The 16,704-nt window shown below is 33.9% G+C and overlaps 1 protein-coding gene across 1 annotated transcript in view; it reads left to right on the top strand.

Moving 5' to 3' along the window:
• Positions 1-16,704, top strand: part of IFIH1 (interferon induced with helicase C domain 1) — a 52,011-nt gene that overhangs the window by 18,440 nt on the left and 16,867 nt on the right. Inside the window, exons 4-5 of the mRNA XM_008054080.2 lie at positions 6,309-6,413; positions 11,584-11,804. Of these exons, the coding sequence (XP_008052271.1) occupies positions 6,309-6,413; positions 11,584-11,804 (326 nt within the window). The remainder of the gene's footprint in view (positions 1-6,308; positions 6,414-11,583; positions 11,805-16,704) is intronic.

Genomic DNA, 16,704 nt, shown 5'->3' with positions numbered 1-16,704 from the left:
AAAAAATGCAGGTACAGGAGAGCTCAAAATGTGTTCAGGGGAATAGTTGGATGACAGAGGAGCACTTTGTAGTGGAGATAAGACTTCTAAGATCAATGACAGCGAATGAGTTTCCCTACAGTATTTTTTACAGATGCTTTTTCCTACACACAAAACTTAAAAAATATGTACCCTTCACCATTTGGATAAATAGGGAACCCCAGCACAATGCATGTGCAATCATCTCAGATGATGTTTGTAGGACAGTTTTTTGTGAGAGGAATGTGTCGGGGGGGGGGGTGGGCTGGAACTGGCTCATTCTGGCTTGTCAGAGCGCAACCTGCACATCTCTTCTCAGCTGCACTCAGTGACATCATGGTGAGAACTTAAAATTGACCATGGGACAAATATTTACACCATGAAAATTGACAAACATCTTTAGATCATCTCCCCCAACCAAAGAACCGATTGCTGAACATTTGCCAGAATACACTTAGGTGTGTCTCTTCCTATCCTCTCTTCTGCCTCCAACTTCTTAATTCCCAGAGCCTCTCCTGAAAGGCCCTTACCAGCCCATGAGGGTTTCGATTCATCTCCCACCTTACCATTTCTAAACCTTGTTACTGCCTAGCCTTACTTCCCATGTGGTCAACCAGCGCGTCAGTCGTGACTGATTCCAAGACATCTTTCTGCCTCCGTTACTGTCAGTGAATGAATGGGTCGATCTTGTGTCTCTGACCATCCTCACAATCTGTACTTTAATGACTAACTACCTTCCTATATGAGAGCTCAAGTCCAAAGACCAAAGGACATAGATGACACACTTTAAGCCAACATCATTGCATATAATTCACATTTAATTATGTTTGAAATGTTTCAACAGTAGAAATTCTATAAACAGGAGCCGAGGAGCTCCGTGGATAACCGTGTGGGCCTGTGGCTCTAGGAGAGTGATTTTTCTCTTTGGGAAACTCATTTCCTAGAAGCTTGGATCCAGGAGAGAATATGCAAGGTGGGTGGAGGTGGCTTCTCTCCATTCTGCGGGAACACATGTTCCCTGGCACGGAGAGCAAAATCTGACAGACCAAAATGTGAGCGTGTATGTGTGCACGTGTGTGTGTGTGTGTGTGTGTGTGTGTGTGTGTGTGTGTAGATCCATATACATAGAGCTGAAAATAAAAGTGATCTGTTTCCTCTCAAAAAAGATTAAGTTATTTCAAAAGGAAAGGAAATATGTATTATTAGCAGTCTGAATGTAAGCCTGTTTGAGAAGTCCGTGCAGTCTTTGTGTGTGTGTGTGTATGTGTGTGTGTGCGCGCGCACGCGTACCCATACAAACACATGTGTTTCAAGCTTTCGGCATAGACTTCAGTGTTGCAGGTTGTGAGATTATGAAACTGGAGGGGAGGCGGGGATAGCTAAAAAGGTGAAGCTAAAATGCATCACGAGGTCAGAACTAGAATAAACACAACATTGCCATGAAAAGTGAAATTCGACTATTGGAAGACCTTGCAAACACAAACTCTCAGAGGAAGAGCAGTTGGTGCTGTTCTCTTACTCGGCATGCACAGAGACCCTTTCCCCTCGCATTGTTTCCTGCTGTAATGCAAAACCACTTTTCAGAAAAGAGAACCTATGGCAGACTGAGGCAAAGGGAAAGAAAGGAGAAGTATTCTGTGGAGGGATAAATGCATTTAGGCTGAAAACAGGAGGTACACTCCCTGATAGGAAAAGAAGAAAGAACCAATTTGTATTTTACCTAATGAAACTTAGCTCTTTGAATAAATACCTATTTGTCCACTACTTGTTATAATAGCATGTTCCAGCAGAGGGCAGACTTTACATTGAAATAGATCTAAAAAGACCTTAAACCAAGAGGTTTTTTTGGTGTGTGTGAATTTTTTTTTTAACTTCAATATTTTTGGTTTCTAAATGATTTAAAAATATTGTAAAGTATTTAAGGTCTAGAGTATGTTAAATATGAAATTTCTTGGATTCCAGTTAATATTTCTGCCTTATTAACAAAATACTCAAGATGTGCTCACAAAATGAGGCAGTTTTTTTCATGGCTTATGGACTGGTCTTAGACACTTTCTGTCATTGTAAGCAAAGCTGTTCTTTTCTGTGTTGTTTACAAAAATCTTGCAGGAAATGCTCTCTCTTAACTGGATGGTTATAATTTTCTTTCGTTTTAATAGTTTGGTACGAATAACTGCTTTCCCTCAACGGTTAGAAATTGCCACCATTTTCTAATCTGTTTCATAGCTAGCTTCGATATCTTTCATAGAGAAAATGACAGCTATATAAAAGTTAACTGAACTGATTATACAACATAACTCCAGTATTCAAAGCCCTTTAAGCAGCAACTTCATGAGATTTAAGTTTCGTTTGTCTTCAAGATTGATTTTCTTATTCTAACAGAATCATTCTCACAGAGAAATAAGTAAAAGAAACTACTATCTACATTTTTAAAAAATATTAAGTTACTTGTTAGGAGTGGCTGCTTTCTGATCTGAAGACCTGTTAATTGGACTCCAAAGAGCAAGTTCTTTAAATGGCAACACCCACCTCCAGTTGACTCCGTTTTATATGATCTACTTTAAAATCATAAACACATGACTTTATTCATTAGGATGTAAATCCAGACTGACATATTTTGAAAAATACAAAGAATGGAACAAGATAAATCTAAATCAATTGCAGGAATCCTTGGCATTTAAACTCAATAAGTTGTTAATTTTGGCATCATGTAAGCAATTTTCTTGATCTTGCTTTGCGGAGGTGGGTGTTTGTGTGTAATATGGTTTCTAAAGTGAATGCAGGAGGGAGGCAGTCTCAGGTTATAGGAAATAGAATATATTTTCTTTTATTATTAAATTTATTTCCTTTAGTACTTAGATTTCTATGAAAGCAAAAAAGTATATCAAAATGCATAAGAATTTGCTGCCTAGGAAACAAAATTATTTTTGTGTGGAGAAACTGGAGATTTATATACCCTTAAAATGACAAAGAAATAGAGCTCTATATATTCACTTTCATTTTCATAATATTCTCTACCAGAATGATTGCAATTAATTTTATGTAATGAGGACAGAAGTGTTCCTTTTTTATTTGTGTGTAGAAAAAAAGTTTAAACGTAAGTATGGATGCTGAAATATAAAGTTAATGAAAGTCTATCAATGAAATTAGAAATGTTAGCAAAATAAAATTCTCTCTCTAACTTCTTTTCTTGGAAAGATAAGCTTTGTTTCAAGATTGATCAAAAATTTGACATTACAGTGAATTTTATATTATTACAGTGCTATATTTTTTAACAAAGCTTTCATGTCACTTAACTGTGGATTGCTTGTTTAACAAAAATTCACACAAATCATCAACCATGCTTGGTGTGTGTTAAAAAGTACTAGAACACTGGACTTGGATTCAGAAATGGAGACTGCCCCATTTTAGCTCTGTGATCTAGATAAATCTTTAAATCTCCCATTCATTGATTTCTCACCTATGAAACTGAGGAGATAATGGATATCTACTACATAGGATGTAGATAACTTAAAATGTAATTTACATTACATCTGTGAAAACTGAGCTCAACACATTGAATATTTGTTTGGTAGATCAAAATAATACAGATAATAGACTTAATACCCTATTTTTGGTAGCAACTTTAAAAAATATTTATCAATTATTCGTGCATATTCATAAATAACTCCTCCAAAATTTATGTTGGTTAAAACAAAGCTTGGGGAAATCTTGACCTTCCATGTATATAAAGTAGGTTTCATATTACAGTACAACTATGCTAGTGATTAGAAAGTGAAGTGAAAAATCAAATATAATTTTCATTTCTATTATAATTAGTAGAAAACTTGATACAATGTTGATTTTGGTTATTTGTTAATATTTTTTGGTAATTTTAGTATTTCCTTCAGTTCTCAATACTCCATTTAAAACAACAAATGAAAAGCACGTCAAAATTCACGTTTTGCCTCAAAAATCTTGGCCTATATTTCTAGATCAAGAATTATTCTTGCAGTGACATTTTCCCTATTTCATTTTACACCTTGCCTTTCCCTTACAAATCATATTCTCTTTTCATCAGTACATCTGCCCAAAACGCTCTTCTGCTTGACAGTTCTATCCCACACTCGCCTCTGAGCTTCTAACAAGACATACCTCTGGGAATTGCAAAGTGCCATATTTTAAATCTCTCAGTGAGATATACAGGTTTTCCTGTGTGATCATAAGGGATTCCTCAAATTTGAGTTTTAGAGCTAATCTACAACAACTGATAAGCACAGTATTTCCACATTAGTATATTTATGTTGTGCTAATATACTTAAACAGTATGCATGTCCATTGAGAATTTTTCCATAAATTTTTAATCAGCTTTCTTCAGTTTTTAAGAAAGACATCTAACATATTTGATTGACATTGATTGTAATTCTATCTCCCATGCTAAACAGGCTTATCCAAATTGGAAAGAGGACGTTGTAAATGTCACAAATAGAATCTCAATGGAATACTAGGCAGCGATAAAAAGGAACAAATTAATAATACACATGACAAAATAGATGAATCTCAATTGTCTTAAGCTAAGTTTAAAAAGCCAGACATAAAGGATAAATATTGCATGAATCCATTTATATGATATTCTGGAAAAGGCAAATCTGTAAGGACAGAAATCAGATCATTAAGAGGACAGGGGATAGCAGGAGGGACTGACTATAAAGGAACTTGAGGGGATTTGGGGGGTGCTGGAAATATCTTAATTGTGATGATGATTACAAAGCTGCATAATTTGTCAAACTCTAAACTATACACCTAAAAATGAATGATTTTTACAGTATGCAAATTCTACCTCAATACATCTAGCTTGAAAACATTAACTGGTTAAGGAAAAAGAAGATAGCAGTTTTGAGGATTTTTACATCATCTCTTTTTAGAGAAATTTTATTAAGGCATAATATGTGTCTTTTTTTATCCATTTCTATTTCCAGCCTTAACTACATGATGCAAACGATTTTTAAATAGCTAAAGACTGCTTTAATATAATGTATTAGTGCATTAGGAAGCATTGAGATTAAAAAAAAATATCTAACAAGTGTAAATATTATAAAATATTAATTATAAGAAGAAAATTATCAAGTGGAATTTCTGCCTGGTTACATATCCACTATTTGGTTTTTATTTCATTTTCTAATCACCAACAATTAAGCTCTTGTCCTCGGAGTTTATTTTGCCTAATATTACTTAGTGGCTATCAAATCCTGTGAGCTTAAGTAGAATTAGCTCAATTTTAAATAAGGAGAATTCAGGTTTAGAGGAAAGTCAATAGCACATTTCTCAAGTCCTTCTGTTTCCAAAGCCAGCATTAGTACCTGTTTAATGATAGTCCTGATCCTTGAAGATGACATTGCATATGTCTTTGAAAATAAGCTGTAGGGCAACTCCCTTGGGTTCCCTCCCACTGTGGGAGCTTTTCTGTCCTCTCAATAAATCCTGCTTTTGAAGGAAGGAAGGAAGGAAGGAAGGAAGGAAGGAAGGAAGGAAGGAAGGAAGGAAGGAAGGAAGGAAGGAAGGAAGGAAGGAAGGAGAGAGAAAGAAAGAAAAAGAAATGAAGCAAAGCTGTAAGGGAGGAATTTTTCCCTTTATTTTTAAAAGGAATAGATACTGGGTACTGAAACAGAAAATTAGGATTAATAAATGAAAGGTGTATACGCCTTTGATAGAGGCCTAGTTTAATTACACTAAAGAAAAACACTTATTTCCAACCTCCTATCAGCTTCTAGCACAACTATGTGATAGGCTTTAATGATATTCTTTTTGAGCAAATTCTTTTTGAGATTTTAAATCTATATTTATCATTAAGTGTTATTTTCATAACTGATCAGTAGGTCCAGGTGCTTTATTAATTTTTTACATTTTATTAATTTCCTATCATTTTAAATAAAAACAGCTCAGTGGGTTCTATATACTATTGTTTGTTTGAAATACATTCTCAAGTCTAGATAGTCTCTTCTTGGGCAACATGTAGAGGGACTACACAAGCCATACATCCTTAGGAATTTGCAGGAGCTCTCCAATTTGACATTCAGTCCTTTAAGTAGGTAATATATATTTGAGTCACTACCCAGCAGCTGCTCATCCGTAGTGGATTTTTTAAAAAAATGTAGCCTGCCAGAAGCTCTTACCTTTTATTCATAATTGTCTGGGTGTGTCTTCCCCACTTTCATTGAACTGTATGTGCTGTGTGCTGTAGAGGTGTGCAGTTAAAATACGTTTATTCTCAGAAATATTTTTAAAATATTTTAAAATGTTTTCCTTTGCAGAATCAGACACAAGTTTGGCAGAAGGAAGTGTCAGCTGCTTAGATGAAAGTCTTGGACATAACAGCAACATGGGCAGTGATTCAGGCACCATGGGAAGTGATTCAGGTACTGCCTAACTGTTGTGTAAACCTTAAAAAGTGTGAAATAAGATGCCATATAGTGAAAGCATGGGGGCTGTTCATACCCTCCCTAATGTATTTATGCAATTAAAGCAATTCTTTTCTCTAGTGATTTCATTTTGGAACTTTGCCATTTACTTTCTTTAAAAGTACAACTTATAAAAGTCTTAGAACCAAACTCTTTAGTTTTGATCCAGTATATATCTTTTATGTCTGGCATATGTCACATCCCATAGAGTCATGTCATGTATTTTATTTATGAGATCTGTTTTAATTAATTTCACTGTGTTTAAATTCTGTTTCCAATTTGGTACTCTTGTTTATTTCCAAACCCTACTCTTTTAAATAAAAACATTTTAAATAAAAAATTGATATTGTCAATAAGAGGAGTGTGACTCTGTAGATAACTGAGGACCATAAAGTCCCTCTTAAAATGAAAACTAGATTACATACACAGTTAAAAAGAGTTCCTATTTGTATAAATAGCAGTAGAGTTTGCAAAAAATATTTTGGTCACTAAACGAATACTTTACTAGGTGTTTCCCAAATTGTTCTTTATTTGGTTGTATAGCCCATCAGCAATAAATGAGGGTACAGTTCCTAATCCCTCACATCCTCATCAATACTCCTGTTATCAGATTTCCTAATTTGTTAGTCTGACAGACTGCAAACTGTTTCTTTCTGTTCCCTGAATATCCATGTGTATTTTCATGATTACTGCTGGACTGAAATGTTAAATCTTTACATACAGGTGATGGGTTATTGGATGTCTATTGTATACCTTTATTTGGCTATATGCTTGAGGTATTTCCTAATTATAATTAACAAGTTACAAACAAATAGAAAATGCTTTGCAACGTGAACAGCTAAGAAGCAATGAAACACTGACAAATTTAAAAACAAATTACTTTATTCTTCATTTGTGATTGAATTGTTGCAACTTAGAAAATATTATATAATTTAGATTATCCTGTGTTGTCAGAGGAATTATAAAAGTTTATATCTACAATAGGCCTGAAAGGTCACAATAGTTTATATAAAGATCGTTACCTGTCTTAAAAACTTTCCAAGTCAGATTGCACTGCCTCTTTTATTAATATATCCTTTTCTCACACTCCTGGATTCACACTCCTGAATCCCATGGAATAGATTGGTTTGAGAAAACCCAATTCACCAAATGTCAGTCATTACTTTAATCCTAATTTAAAAGGGTTAATTCATTTTCTGTTCAATTCAATCAATGTTTATTAAGTTCTTGCCATGTGCTTTTTCTGTGGATTTAATTTTTTCTGTCCGTGTCATAAAATTGTTAAATTTAATAATTAACATTTTTATTACATGCTATTGATGCTAGAACTCAAAATATACTCTAGCTAATATTTAACATCTTTATGGGTTGTTTTAAGTTTTTGGATATCATCCTAATTTTTATTTGTCTAAGTAAAGGCTTTTCAACAATATTTATTCATTTAATAAATATTTAATGTGTGTCTTCTATGTGCAGGGCATTTTGCCTATTTAAACCTGTTAGCAAATGTATTTGCTGATTTTTAGTTCTCAATGTGGCATGAAAGACACGATAATCTGAATGCAATCTACTTTTGGAAAGCAAACACATTTTCAAAGGCAAATACATTTTTGATGACAAACGCACTTCAAGGAACACCCCTTGAAGTTCTAGATGGGTCAGTACTTAGGAACAAAGAATTACTCTGCATAGTGAGTAGTAAATTTCTAAAATGGTAAATTTATGAAATTTCTTATTCACAAGTGCATGATATAGGCTGAAATAAAAATTAATTCAAAAGAAGATTTAGATAACTGGTGAACTGTTAAACACATATTGGGGCACTGAAAATTATCACAATATTTGTGATTATATTTTAACTTTTGAAGTTGACATTAAAAGCCCTTTCTACGTGTCCTTCGCCCTCCTTCAAAGGTCATATATAGGCCATAGGGTTCCTGGATGTGACCCAATATAATCATGTTACGTTCCTTCGTGGAAATGTTAGAACAGAGTAAAACATAATTACCAGTACTTTAAAAATATAAATATTCGAATTATGTTATGAAAGCCTTCTTTTTCTGTTTTCCACTTTTAAAGAGATATACTGCCTCTAAAAAAGTGGCAATGTTTCTGGCAATACACATTGGCCTGATATGTAGAAAGTGTTTCCTTACTATTTTGAGGTAATGCCTATTAATATTTGTCCAGCTGGAAGGGCGTATTTTTCTGTGGTTGCATGCTATAGGTAAAGGAATACTTTGTAGATTTCAAACACATGCAGTGACAGACCTTTTCTCTCCAAGAATAACTCAGCTGTCAAAATCAATGTGAGAATGAAATTTGCCACATGGTGTAGTTCCAATAGAATATTATTATTTAAGCCTTATTTGATTTCCTTTTTTGACCATTTATATGGCATAATATATTCTTAAGGTCTTCAATCAATATTTGTTGTAGAGGAAGGGCACAATGTTATTTGAAGACTGTGCATATTTTAAATGTCATTTTCATTTAATTGATTACACTTTTCAGAAAGAGTCAAAAACAAACAAACAGCAAACAAACAAAAACCCAAACATTTCTTTTATAAAAGAAATTGGCTCCTGGCTCATTGATACTAGCCCAGTTCCTTCCTTCTGGTGACAGTGGGGAAAAAACAACAACAACAACAAAACCTCTCTTTCCATTGCTTTTGTGGATAAATTCTTCCATCCCTATGTCAGAGGATGTGATAAGGCAAGAATCAGGCTGAATATTTAGCACTCACCCAGCTTTTCTTCTTTGGATGCTATTCTCACATTGAATCCAACGCTAATTTTTTTCCATATTCACTCTGTGCATTTTTTCTTTATCTTAGGGCCACCAATCAAATCGCTTAGTCTTGACTAAAAAATGTGGAAGATTATTGAGCTCTCTATCTATCTAACCAGGTATTTTTAGTGACAGAATCATATAGTGCCTTACAGTCAGAAGTTCTGGAGGACAATTATATTCTTAAGAGTGCATGGTATATAAGAGGTGTTCAGTTAATACTGACAGCAGAATGAATTAGTGGTACATAATCACTTACATAGAAGTAAAACTTCATGACTTTTGTTCTGAAGTTAAATTTCGAATACAATAGCATGTTTAACATTTTAATGCTTCTTAAATTTATTAACACACTATATCAGTAATATAAATAAAGACAATGTGTGAAAGATATTGATATTTTACTCATTTGACTTGGTTCTAGATTCCTGGGAATGAGACTTTAAAAATCGCTATGTGTTTCTCTTTTTAATGTTTGTTACCCAAGCATATACTAGAAAGCGTGAAAAGCAAAAAGAAAAAATGATTATTGAGAAGCACATGCAACTATTATGAGGAAAGCAACATTTTATTATTTTTAATCTATGCTAAAATGTACATAGAGTGAAATTAAGCAAAGAGAATGTATTGATACCTTTTAACGAACTTTCTAGATCAAATAACAATTTAGTAAAAGTAAATGCCTGGATTTTGGTTTAGACACTGCTAACAATATGCCTTTGCAAATAGTCTAATTTTATGGAAAATTTAGGTGATAAGCAATCTTAATATAAGTGAAATATTAAGATTTTGATAGTCTATAATACTTGAGAGGTAATGCTGTTCTTAAAAAAAATCTGAACCTTACATCAATGAATTAACTGTTATAAATACTGTAGAGTTCAAACTAGCATGGAAAGAAAGCTTATCAATGTATATTTTAAATGCTGGTGATTTGGAATGAGTTTTTTTGGAAATCAGATTGAATGAATCAGCAGATGATCCAATGATAGCTTAAATGTATTGCATCTGTCTTAACTCATCCATACAGAAGGCAAATTTCCTGCCAGGTTAGAAGATGATTTTAAGTGGTATTTGGTGTGAATTTTCCTACTTGTTTAGATAGTACTATCACAACAAGTTAAAACCTTCTCAAATAGAATTATCCATTTGCTGAAATGGAGCCATCAGCAAGTTTTTGAAGTTAATGGAATTATGCTAGTTTAGTTTTACTGCAATCATTGATAAGAGAAAGAACACATTTCATGTGTGATGAAATACTGATAAGTATTGTCATTCATTTTTTTCCTTGTGGTTATATAAGGCATGAGATGGGCTTTTAAATTGGTTGAAAATTTATTTTACTTCATTTCACATTATAAGCTATGCATTTTTAGATCTTTTCACCCTGGCTAATATAGCTAAATATGGTAACTTCTGAATAAAATGTATCTAAGATATGCTATATTTTTAAATATATTCTAATAGTCTTAAAATTAATGTATGCTAGTACCTATTTTGTCAGTATTTCAAATTTAAAAATTTATGTTAATTGGAAATATTTTTAATATATTGTGCTTGGGTTTCAGAAAAAGTTTGAATATATGGAGACATACATATAGGCAAGTAATAAAGATCATAATTCAAAATGAAATGGCAAAATTAGTCACAATTTAGTTTAAACTAACAAAATTATTGCTTTACCTTTTAATTAAAACCTACCAGTTAAAGGCTAGCATAGGAAGAATTTTTCCTCTGCTCCCTTAATATCACTTCTGTACAACCTAGGTACCTCAACTAGGAAAAGGGACCTGCTTTTTTTTTTTTTTTTGGTATTTGGTTGTCAGATAAAGTTTTAAAAAATGAAAGTGGTGTCAGCTACAATATCTTCTTTGTAATAAAAATGAAGGGGACTGTGGAATAGAAAAACTAATGATTTCCACTCTCCCAGTTCTTGGTTTTGTAGGTTGACAGGCTAAGTGAAACAAATAAGGCATAATGGCTCAACAAAGAAATGGGAAGTCTGGTGAATTAACAGTCATAACTGCCAATCCTGCACCACAGCCCTTTCTTTAAATTCCCCTTGACTTTGCCCACCCTGTGAAAACGCTTCATCCCCTCTGCACCTCCATGGCCTGGGCTACTTCTATGAAAGAGAGTCTAGGTTGTATCCTGCAAATCAGAGAGCAGACACTCATTGGTACAGAAAATAGAACATGGATTGGTTTGGACCACACATGAAAAGGAATTTAAACCACAAGAGGCCTATGTCCAATTTCATGATTCCCAGTCTTAGTTATTTTATTGCCCTTTCTCCATTTTTTAAAAATTTTCTTTTACTTTTAACTTCCTTCAGATGAAGAGACTGGGGCAGCAAGAGCATCCCCTGAGCCAGAACTCCAACTCAGGCCTTACCAAATGGAAGTTGCCCAGCCAGCCTTGGAAGGGAAGAATATCATCATATGTCTTCCTACAGGGAGTGGAAAAACCAGAGTGGCTGTTTACATTGCCAAGGATCACTTGGACAAGAAGAAAAAGGCATCTGAGGATGGAAAAGTTATAGTTCTTGTCAATAAGGTATTCTAATAACACATAGTACTGTCTGTTCGTTTTCATTTTATTATTCTGAAACTTTTATGTGATGACATATATAACAATGAATTATATAGATTTAGCTTAATTAGGAGTAATGTCAAAATAGATCATTTATTTTATCTTTAATCTTTTTTAGGTATATGTAATATATAAGTGATTAGTCTGAAATTAGACATTTTTCCATAAAACCAAAACATTAAATCAAATAATTATAACATATGTATAAGGGTTATGTGGAAGCAGATAACCTTAAGGTCAACTGGTACTAATTTAAGTTATCATTGTGTGTAAACATGAAGGACTCTAAAATATCACTGGAATCTAAGATCAAATATTGTTTTTTAGAGTCTCTTTAACCATTGATCCTTAAAGAGATGGCAAGTTCTCTTTATCCAGACTGCATATAATATGGTTTGAAGATAAAAAGAAAATTAAGTAAATATTTGGTTTATCTGTATCAAGTTAAATAAAGTGCTCAAAATTATATGTGTATATAAATTACATAGTCTATAAACACGTTACATTAAAAACAATTGAGATTTTTCTTGATAATTTATATCTTAGAGTATCTGAAGGTCATCTTCAAAAATAGGTATGACTCCACTTTAAAACAAAAGCTAGTTATTTGAATGTATTCAGATAAATGAGAGTTTATTAATTTATAAATGTATAGTTTAGGGATATTAATCTTTACTATTTTATGGTATAACATTGAGTATACTTTTCCATGACCAGAAAGTTTTTTTTCCATTCTTATTTATATTTCTTTACAAAAAATATAGAAATAGACTATAATACATCTCATAATTTTTGGATTTCTATTATGCTAAAAGTTTGAGTTGCAACCTGTTTTTCAATACTAAAGAAACATACTTAGAAACAATACTAAGAAACATCCTTGATTTGAGTGACTCCTATGATGTAGTTCCAAATGCATTTTGTATGTATCTGCTAAGTTTTTTAGACCTTTCTACTTATATACCCACTACTAAAGCACTTCTATTTCTTTTGCTAGTAATGGCAAGACATTAGAGTGTACTTATCCATATCCTTTCATATATTTCCTTTAGAAAAGATATTATAGTTTAGAACAAAATAGGTTTGAATCCTATTTCTACCTACCAGTAGTTTGAATTAGATAAGTTAGTAATTTCTCTGACTTAAGTTTCCTCATCTGTAAAATGAACAAAATAATAACTACCCTGTTCTGAAGTTTAAATTAAATTATTAATGGCCTAATAATAGCTCTTTCTCTCACTCTTCTTTCTTTCACTCCCTCCTCTTCACAACTAGTGAAACTGAATAACCAGAGAACAGGATCTTAAGTGCCAAGTCCAGAGAAAAAAACAAAGTTACCTGGATTCAAAACTATTTATATATTTTTGAAAACCATTTGCACATTGCACCATTTCCTCAAATTTAGCATCTACCCTCTCAAAGGCTTCTCCTATCCTATATATCTGTCTCTTTGTTAGTCATACCACGTCCTCCAAAGCATGGAGCCTCAAAATTTGGGAGTTATTTTTTTATTCCTTTATTTTCCTTATCTGGTCGAAGAGCCATAGACTACTATAGATGAAAAGGGGCTTCAAGATCCACCTTTCTGCCTTTGCAGAGTGTTTCTCTCACATCTGTTTGGTAACTTCTATTATTAAGAAGGTCCCCATTCTAACAAGAGAGCCCCAGGCATTCTTTGAACCACTGACACTGTTAGAAAACCCACAGCAACCTAGATGGAACTAGAGTCTATAATACTGAGTGACCTCTCACAGAAACAAAGATCTGAATATCACATGTTCTCACTCATATAATGGACCTTGAACATCCAATGTAATACTATAAGATAATGACTGACGGTACTGGGAAACTATGGGGGGGAGGGGAATGGGATTAACAGTAGCAAATATCTGTCGGGGGATGGGAAAACACCTCTTATCAACAGGATGCCTGAATGAAACGTAATTGTACACCTAACCCTTAACTGTACCCCACAAAACCATAATAAAAAATACTGATTGAAAAAAAAAAAAAGAAAACCCTACATGTATTTATCCAAATCTGTTTCTCGGTAATCCATACTCATCAGTTGCAGTTCTTTCTTCTGTAATTATAAGGAGCAAGTCTTAAGTCTACTCCCTTACAACAACCCTTTGGTAGAGAAGTCAGCATCATGTGGCTCCTAAGTTATTTTTCTTTTTGTCCCCTGGTATAAATATTGACAGTTCCTTTAACCGTTCTTTACTTAACATGGTTTCTGGAACTTTCATTATTCTTAGTGCTCATATCCTTTCAGATATTTATCTAGAACCCTCTTAAAATACAGCATCCAAAGCTGGACAGCATACTATAGGTATGATCACACCAGTGCTGAGTGTAGGAGAGATGAAATGTGACACTTAGCTCATGACTGGAATTGCCTTTGGCATCCAGACTTATCTGAACCTTGTCATAAGCTCAAAATTCTCAGTTCCTTTTTGTTTAGACTAGAACACTCTAAACTTATTTTTGTGCAGTTTTGAGCCTAAGTACAAATACTTAGGTTTATCTCTTTATATCATTCATGTTGATTGTTTCACATCTCATGTTTTTGTTTATTTCTAATGCACCTTCCTTTCTATGATATTTCCTTCCCCTGACTATATTCTAGTCAGGAATCTTTCATCCCATCAAGTCTAGGTGATTCTTCTGAATACACATTTAAGGCCATATTTAAATGTTAGTCTATCCTCATTAATTATTGATATTCACTGCATTGCTGTATGGCTATTTGAAGACTTGACTCTAATCCCTGATCTGCTTCCCTCTTGTTTTTCTCCTATGAATTACTAGAAATTCCTCTACTGATTCTTTCATCCATGTCATAATTGGTTATATACTATTTTTTGAATTTTAAAATAATTTCAGCTTTAATTAGTTTTTTATTGAGTCAGGAAATCTTTGGCCCAGTAAGTCTACATAACTTGTATCCTGTATTTGGCCCAATAGCAATATATGGTTACCCTGGATCTAGAAAAGAAAAATCCTGTTCTCTAACACCATTTACTTTCATCTCCCTTCCTCCGTCCTTTCCAAAGTTATAGCCTTCAAATGCAGGGAGAAATGAAAACACCACCTGTGTTCCCAGACTTTCCATTTCCTATCTAGGGCTTCAACATCATGAGAGATGAATCCCAGGTTCCTTCAGATGCTGTAATGCAGCCCCATATGATTCAGCAGAAGTGGGTAGCAGTTGGGTTTGATTAGTCTTGGCAGGCACTCTGTCACATCTCAGGAAAAGGCTCCAAGAGGACCACACACCTCCCAATTAGCCATGTCAGACTTGCATCTGGCTTTCTGTGTCCTTCAGTAGGAAGTCAACACCACCCAGAGTATCAGGATTTCCAGCACCTGCTATTTCCCATGACAATTTCTTTTTGTTCTGTAGATCAAAGGATGCTGGAAAGCTTTGACTCACCTTTTATGGGTAGAATTTTGTGTTGCTATGTCACTTCATGGTACAGAGATTCTTAGTTAACTCATTCAGCATGAGTGTATTTAAAGATAAAATAAACGCAGATCTTGTCTCTTGTCCTGAAGAAATCTGCAGTCTAGAAGGGAGATAAGAGATGCAAACTGATAATATAACAATAAATACTTTATTACACTTTATAAAGCACTCTCAGATACATTATCTCACTAAGTCCACACAGCTATTCTATGAAGTAGTCAATGTTATTCCCATTTGACCCATCAGAAAACGGAGACTCCAAAACTTTAGTCAGCCCGTCAGGGGTCATCCAGCCAAGAAACAGCAGAGTAGAGACTTGAGCTTTTATCTTCTGAAGTCAACTGGCTTTCCCTTTCCACCATCCTCTTCTTCTAGAATGAAAGGATAGATAAAATATCAGGAAATTTTTCTGAGCACTGGCAATATGTCAGGCTCTATTTCATTTAATTTTCATAACCCTAGAATTGGTTAATATTATCCTAATTTTATGAATATGGAAATTGAGAGAATTGAGTTGATTCAGACCTTGTCCAAGACACAAGGCCTTCCCTCTGGATCATGCTGTCTCTTTCAACTAAATTTAATTTCCATTCTCTTCCTCAGAATTTTCCCTTCTTACTTCTGTCTCAGATTATTTCCTAAGTCTTGCACAAGTGGAAGTGAAATAATACTTCTAGAAAAATAAATCAGGTATAGCTTTGACTATCAAATTTCAAAACTTTAAATGTCATGTAGAAGCCTTTGTTAAAGTGAAGGTTTCACGGCTCTGTCCCAAGAGATCATCCTCAATTCAGTATTCTTAAGTGGGGCTCAGGAGTCTGCATTTTCCAAATCTCGCAAGTGATTTTGTGACAGGAGAACCAGAGAGACTTTACTTTGGAAAAAAAAATACTAAACACTAGCTGAAAGTTTCTCTTTTTTCTACTCTTTCAATCCTGTGGTAATGTTCTTTCACTCAACAACCTTAATTATTGATTTTAAGTCTACTTTGCTTCCTTGGGATTCATAGGTTCCATTTTACTTCCTTCCTCCCTCCCCTCTTTCCTAGACATCCATTCTTAGAAGCCTCCATCATTTCTCCTAAATAATAATGGAAACCAGTATTCTTCATAAGCTGTTCTCCTCAGTCAGGGAATCAGCCTTCTTTATTTTACACATAAGCAGGGATCCCCTCAAGTGAAAAGATGCATAATACATACCCTACAGACTAGTGGGAAGGTGACCACTGATTACATTTCAAGTAATTACATTATGAAGAAGATAATGTGCATTCTTTGAGGCTTGCCCTTGAAACTCTTTCTGCCAACTCTGTTTGCCAAATTGTAAGTCACTGGACTTCTATTGTATAAATCTTTCTAGAATGTGATCTTTAAGATGGCCTGGGTATCCTTTCCC

This window comes from Carlito syrichta, unplaced genomic scaffold (assembly GCF_000164805.1).
Source record: "Carlito syrichta isolate Samal-C Ts95f unplaced genomic scaffold, Tarsius_syrichta-2.0.1 Scaffold289015, whole genome shotgun sequence".
NCBI lineage: Eukaryota > Metazoa > Chordata > Mammalia > Primates > Tarsiidae > Carlito > Carlito syrichta.
Note: the sequence above shows the minus strand (reverse complement) of the source record. Positions and strands in the feature narration are given on the sequence as shown.